The 7,755-nt window shown below is 25.6% G+C and overlaps 1 protein-coding gene across 1 annotated transcript in view; it reads right to left on the bottom strand.

The window, feature by feature from the left end:
* The window catches only part of LOC127174491 (testican-2), a 46,445-nt gene continuing 38,690 nt past the window's right edge, over positions 1-7,755 (bottom strand). The window contains exons 5-10 of the mRNA XM_051124947.1: positions 6,005-6,149; positions 5,649-5,762; positions 4,474-4,692; positions 4,006-4,068; positions 2,829-2,966; positions 1-2,743 (exon numbers count right to left, since the gene is read on the bottom strand). Of these exons, the coding sequence (XP_050980904.1) occupies positions 2,604-2,743; positions 2,829-2,966; positions 4,006-4,068; positions 4,474-4,692; positions 5,649-5,762; positions 6,005-6,149 (819 nt within the window). The 3' untranslated portion in view covers positions 1-2,603. The remainder of the gene's footprint in view (positions 2,744-2,828; positions 2,967-4,005; positions 4,069-4,473; positions 4,693-5,648; positions 5,763-6,004; positions 6,150-7,755) is intronic.

The raw sequence follows: 7,755 nt of genomic DNA, 5'->3' as shown, positions 1-7,755 counted from the left end.
TCAGTTATTTACAACATTTTATTTCACAGATCTAGAGCCGACGTCGCGCCACCATCTCAACATCGCACGTCGCGCTTTCAATGCCGTCTTACAGAGAAAGAGCCGATAAAAGAGCTTTCTGTTGTGAACTATCATGCAATACGGAAAATAAAGCCAAGAGAACATTTACATAATAACTCAGGTTTTGTTTTAGCAAAAATGACCTTTGACCTTCCACACAGGCCTCAATAAACAATCAAAGACACATTCATGTCAAACTGGACATTCAACAAACCGGAGTCAGTTCTGATTCAGAGACGAGTGTCAAAGCGAAACATGTCAGTTGTGAGTCATCGTGGATTATAGTAGTACAGTTCATTACATTTCAGTCATTTGTCTGTTTGCTACATTGATTCTTTTGCAATTATTTGATCTGCAGAGCAACATCGAGCTAAAATAATCTCAAAATTAATGCATTTACAAAATATGATTCACAAAAGTGTAAACTAATTACATTCACAAAAATATACGATCATGTAGAAACTTTCAGAAATACACAAGATTAGATTTTGAATTTCTGTGAATGTAAATTTAAAATTTTGAATATGATTTGCAAATCATATTTTGTAAATACGAATCAAGTTTTGCAATATTTTTTGTTTACATAATATATGTGTGTGTACTGTGTATATTTATTATATATATATATATATACACAAAGACACACACACACGGAATATATTTAGAAAATGTATTTACATGCATATATTTATATGCATATCATTTATATTATATTATATTTAATATGTAAATGTAACATTTTTCTTAAATATACACATGCATGTGTGTGTATTTATATATAAATAATAAATATACACACCACACACATACATTATGTAAACAAAAACGTTTATTTTGAATGTGATTAATAGCGATTAATTGCTTGACAGCACTAATATATTTATATCTAAATACATAATTATTTTTTTTTTATTTAATCTTTATTTAATCAGAAAGGACTGAGATTAAAATATTTATACTAATTAATATTAATATTTTATAAATTATAAATATATATTTACAATAACTTCAAATGTGGAAACTTTCAGAAAGACAAAAATACAAAAAAAATGCATTTGCAAATAAAATCTTGTGAATATGAATTAGGTTTTGAGTTTGTCAATTTTTGTTTGCAAATGTATATTTAGATACATTATACTTAGATACAGATATAGATACATTACTTATGAATTATAAATATATATTTAATAAATTTAAATATACACTAATTCACATTCACAAAAAATTATTTATACTGATGTAGAAACTTTCAGAAAGATGCAAACATGTACTGCATTTAATAATTAGGTTTTGCAGTTTGTGAAAGTTAACTTTGCATTTGCAAATAATATTTTGTAAATATTTTATATATATTATATAATATTTTACATAAAGTTTATTTGCAAAAAAAGATAACTTTTTTAAACATTTTTCAAAAAACTTTTTTTTTTATTGTGCATTCCATTTAATCTAAATCAAACTGCAGTTGGGTTATTTTGATCAAGTAAAAATAACTTTAAAAAAAAATACAGTTTACTAAAACAATAAAATAAAACAATAAAAACATGATAATATAATAAAAAGCAGGATTTTTGAAAAAAAACTGTTATCTGTTTATATATATATATATATATTTTTTATATTTTTTTTTATATATATATTTTAATGTATTTTGATGTGTCAATTTCTGTTTGCAAATATATATTTATAATAAATACATTACTTATAAATTATAAATGTATACTTACAACTTGTAATAAAATTAAACATCGGTCAGTTCTTAAGTTCATGAAGAATCCTTCAGAAATACACAAACATATTTGTATAAAGTAGGTTTTGCATTTCCAAATCATATTTTATGAATATTTAAGAGGTTGTGAGTTTGTCAATGTGTTCGAAACTCTATATTCAGAATAAATACACACCTATTAATACATTACTTATAAATTATACATATATAAATAAATACAAGCTAGTTCACAAAGAGGTTGATATATTTACAAACAACAATTGATGAACTCATAACCTTATTCATATTCACAAAATCCAATTTCATAAATTCAGAGAATTGGAGAATGAATTTTGAGAGTATTTTAGCTGCTCCAGAGAGCAAACGTCACATATATGTCGTGTCTGAGCCTTAATTTAGGGAGTGTGCTTTATAAATTCATCTAATTTATCACCTTTAGCGTGTCGGAGCGGATGTGTTGTTTTTACAGAGACAGAAGCTGAAACTCATGATTATATTCACATTCACACGAATGAACGTCTGTACAGTGAGTGTAAACCTGATCTCCAGAGGTTTAGAAACCACATCCAACAAGTTCGGTTGCATAAATCAGCTCAGATAAACCGTGATAACCCCGTTAATGATGATGATGCATCAAACTCCAGGTTTTCGTGTCTCCCGGGTTGCAGAGTTTGAGTCTTTCTTGCATCTGAATCTTGCATCCGTTAAACTAAAAAAACACTGAAATGCAAACTCAAATGCTGGTTGAATGTTTCAGGAAGCGATAAATCAGGTGGTTTGTTCTGTGCGCCGGATGACGGACGTCAAAGGTGTTTTACCAGATGTATCCGCCGTCGTCGCTCTCTCCCGGCTCGGCCTCCTCCTCCTCTTCCTCTGCGTTCTCGTCGGCGTCTTTCTCCTCCTCGTCCTCCCAGCCCACGCCGCTGCTGAAATCTCCGGAGCTGAGCAGCTCGTCTACGACACACAGACGCGTTTTAATCGGCGCACGCTCCACGTCACATGAAGACGACAAAGCCGCAGAGCGGCGGCTGTCACTCACCGCAGTCGGGGTTTCCGTGGATACGTGACCCCGTGGCCTCGGCTCCGTGAGGGTCGACGCACCAGCACTCGCCGCGGATGTGGTCGCACTGCTGCTTACGGTAGTAGCCGTCCTCATCGCAGCTGGGGATGTACATGCCTGCAACCACACGGACACGTTTATTTCACTCTCTCTCTGAGGACATTGCATAGACTTCCATTAATTTTCTAACTAATGATATTCTCTATCACCTAACTCTTATGGAAGGCCAAATTACTCAAAATTAAATAATTAAATAAATGTTGAAATATATAAATAAATCGTTAAATGCATCATTTAATTATTGAAAGCATAAATAAATGTATAAATATTTATTTATTTACGCATTTATTTATTGAAATATTTATTTATGCATTTTACATATTTATTTATTTATTCATTTATTTATTGAAATATTTATTTATGCATTTTAAATATTTATTTGTTGAAATATTTATTTATTTATGCATTTTACATATTTATTTATTTTAAATATTTATTGAAATATTTATTTATGCACTTTTAATATATATTTATTTATTGAAATATTTATTTATTTATGCATTTTACATATTTATTCATTTATTTATTGAAATATTTATTTATGCATTTTAAATATTTATTTATTGAAATATGTATTTATTTATGCACTTTTACTATATATTTATTTATTAAAATATTTATTTATTTATGCATTTTACATATTATGTATTTATTTATAGAAATATTTATTTATTGAAATATTTATTTATTTATGCACTTTTAATATTTATTTATTTATTGAAATATATATTTATTTATGCATTTTAAATATTTATTTATTTATTTATTTATTTATTTATTAAATGTTTTAAATTTTATTTATTGATTTATTTTTGTATGGATGTATTTATGTCATCACCTATATACAATGTAATCCACAAATTCCCTGTAACACATAAAAAAACACATTGCATCCTTTCTTTCATTCAATAAGCACTTTTTCTAATTCAATAAAAGTCTGATTGTAATGTTTTGATGTATTCAATGCATTTATTCCATGTAAAGAAATAGAGAGTCTTTCCATTGAACAGATATTGTGTATTATATCCTTCCTTTCCTAATCACAAATGTCTTCAGCTTTAACCATTTTCTAGTTTGTCTGTTTGTGTGTTTTTACCTGGTTTCCTCTTAGACGCCTCCTGTATCTGGATCCTCTCGATTTCAGCCAAACATGGAGGTTCTGGAAAAAAACACATGAAAAAAAAAGATGAAAAATCAGCCAATTAATGATTTTAAAAAAAAAAAAAGAAGAAAAGTTCATTAAAAAAGTTGACTAAGGACAAAATTAAAAATAAATTAACTTAAATTTTAAAGCTTAAATTAAACTAAATTAAAATAAATTAAATTAAATTGAATTAAATTAAATTTTAAAGTAAATTAAATTACATTTTAAATTAAATTAAATTAAATTAAATTAAATTAAACATTGTTTGGCTCTTTATTAATAAAAAAAAATAATAATATATATTTCTTTAAATAAGCTTTTGTTTCCAATGAACTTTTTCTTTTTTTAAATCAAAGCACCAAGAAACTCTTTCATTGGACAAAATGTGTCAGTTTGAACAGTGAATGACGACAGACTCACTCTCTCTCCAGAAGCACAGGCACCATTCTGCCGTGGAAACCTTTCCGTCACGGTAGGAGTCACACGAGTTGAAGAAGGGCCTGATGCACACTTCATACTTCTCCAGGTTTATGGCGGCCAATTCTGACTGATCCAGGAACAGATCATTACTGGTGTCCAGCTTTGAGAACATCCAGCCGATGGAGTCCTTACATCCGGCAACAAGACCCCGGTCAAACACTGACGAAGAAGAAAATGACCACTATCAGCAATTCACAACGCTAATCTTACAATTTAAAAAATAATACATGTAACAGTATGCATTATGAAAGCTCAAGAGAAGTTTAGAAACACTGATTTTTAAATTTAAAGGAAATTAAATTGACCAAAAGTGACAGTAAAGACATTTATATTGTTAGAAAAGACTTTTCAAATATTCAAATTCAAATTCAAATTTCAAATTTAAAATAAATGCTGTTCTTTTGAAATTTCTATTAATCTGTAAGTTCTAAAAAATATCAAATCACAAAATTTTCTTTCTTTATTTATAAACCTTCATTTTTAATTTATTTAAAATATTTTAAAATATTAATTTTAAATTGTAAAATATTTAAAAATGTATATTTATTAATTTTTAATTTTAACGGAATGTGATACAAATGTGATGATGCTTTTCTTTTTCAGAACTAATTTTAGATTTTTTTCTTTGTAAAGAAATCTGAAAGAAAATAAAAATCTATATTTAAAAGTACATTAAAAAAAATTAAATACACTTTATAAAAATGTAAATAAAGTACTAAAAATAAAAACTAAAAATAAATATTTCAAAATAAGTAAACTAGAAATAAATATTTATAAAAAAAATATATATTTAAAAATAAATTGAGAAAATGAAAATAAATATTTAAAAATAAATTTAAAAAAAAATATATATATATATATGTTAAAAAAATTAGAATATTAGAATGATTTCTGAAGGCTCATGTGACACTGAAGACTGGAGTAATGATGCTGAAAATTCAGCTTTGATCACAGAAATAAATTACATTTTAACATGTATTCACATAGAAAACAGCTTTTTTAAAATGTAATAATATTTCACAATTTTCACAGTATTTTTTAATTTAAAAACGCAGCTTTGGTGAGTAGAAGAGACTTCTTTACAGTAACCAGTGCAGTAAACTGTGTGTTTTCACCTGACGCTGTGCTTTGTCTTCCAGAGTTGTTCTGTTTAGCATTTCCATGTAGAAGCTGAAACCAGTCTCGGAGTCTGTCGCCCAAATCTGCCAAATCCTGACCGGTACAGACCTCTAGAAAGACAGAAACACCACGAGATCCAGTAAATAATGACAGGATTCTTACGGGTGAACGATGTCTCTTTAACTTCTGCCAGCAGATTAATAATGCAAAGAAACAATAAACTCACTCAAATGCATTAAAATTTCAACTAACTAGGCTTCATAAAACATGAATGTCTGAACTCGCTGTGACACCAAACATCATTTTGCACATTTACGGCGTGAGCTGATGCGGTTAATGCGCGTGTGCCGACCTGGTTTGGGCTCGGGTGACGTCTCTGGATTCGTCTTGATCTTGGGTTCTGCTTTAGGAAGTCCAGCACCGATACAAGGACATGAACCAGAGCACAGAACGGACAGATCCTTCCCCGACAAACACGCCTGCTGCTCCAGCTTACACTGATCACACACACACACATAATGAGAGAGAGAGAGAGAGAGAGAGAGAGAGCTTCATATGAGAGAAGCGCAGTGTGTTCATGTCTCAAAGCAACACTCACATACATAATTAAGCAGAAATTAGTGGCTGAAGATAACCAAAAATTTAGACACACTTGATTGCATTCATGTTGTTAAAAACCTTCTGGTCATAAAGACTGAGTTGCAGCAGATAGTAAAGGAAAAGCATCATCACATTTATATCATGTTCAGTGTTCAAATTAAAAATTAAAACATATACATTTTTAAATATTTAAAAATTGAAAAATAAAAATGTAAAATATTGTAAATAAATTGGAAATAAATATTTATAGATACATGAAAAAGAAAACAAAAATATGTATTTAAAAATACATTTAAAAATTAAAAAAATAAAAATATATATTTTAAAGTACATTTTTTAAAATCGGAATAAATTACTATAAATAAAGACAAAATAAATATGAATACTTTAAAATAACTATTTAAAATAAACTAGAAAAACATATTTATAAATAAATAAAAACAATATTTAAAAATAAATTGAGAAAATAAAAATACATATTTAAAAATACATTTAAAATGAAATAAAAAATATATATTTGTAAAAAACGGATAAAATATTTTAAAAGTAAATTTTATAAAATATTAAATAAATTATTATAAATAAAAACAAAATAAATATTCGAAAACGAATATTTAAAAATGAGCATTTCAAATAAACTAGAAATAAATATTTATAAATAAATAAAAGAACAATATTAAAAAATAAATTGAGAAAATAAAAACATATTTAAAATATTTTAAAAAAATAATAATAAAAATATTTATTTTTAAATCTAAAAAGAACTAACAAAATATTTTAAAGTAAATTTTTATAAAATATTAAATAAATAATTATAAAGAAAAAACTAAATCAATATTTAAAAATGAACTGAAAATGAATATTTAAAAATAAGCATTTAAAATAAACCAGAAATAAATATTTATAAATAAATAAAAAACAATATTAAAAAAACTAATTGAGAGAATAAAAATACATATTTAAAATAAATAAACTCACTTAAAAAATATTGATGATATAAAAAATAAATAAATATATTAAAAACTGAACAAATATATTAAAAGTAAATTTGATAAAAAATTTAATAAATTATTATAAATAAAAACATTTAAAAAAAATGAATTGAAAATTAATATTTAAAAATAAGTATTTAAAATAAACTACAAATAAATATCTATAGATACATAAAAAATATATATATTTAAAATAAATTGAGAAAATAAAAATACATATTTAAAAATTAATTTTAAATAAAATATTTTTTTAATTGAAAATTTTAAAGTAAATTTTATGAAAAATATACCATAAAATATAAATATAATAAATAACAAAATTAATATTTAAAAATAAGTATTTAAATAACAAGAAATAAATAAATATATATTATGAAAATATATATATATTATAAAATAAATAAATATTATGAAAAAGTAGACTAAATATAAATGGAACCGAACTGAAAAAATATTTAAAAAGTAAAAAATATAAAAATAAGTAACTCTAAATAAAAACAACTCTAATTAG

Source organism: Labeo rohita, chromosome 12, assembly GCF_022985175.1.
Source record: "Labeo rohita strain BAU-BD-2019 chromosome 12, IGBB_LRoh.1.0, whole genome shotgun sequence".
NCBI lineage: Eukaryota > Metazoa > Chordata > Actinopteri > Cypriniformes > Cyprinidae > Labeo > Labeo rohita.
Note: the sequence above shows the minus strand (reverse complement) of the source record. Positions and strands in the feature narration are given on the sequence as shown.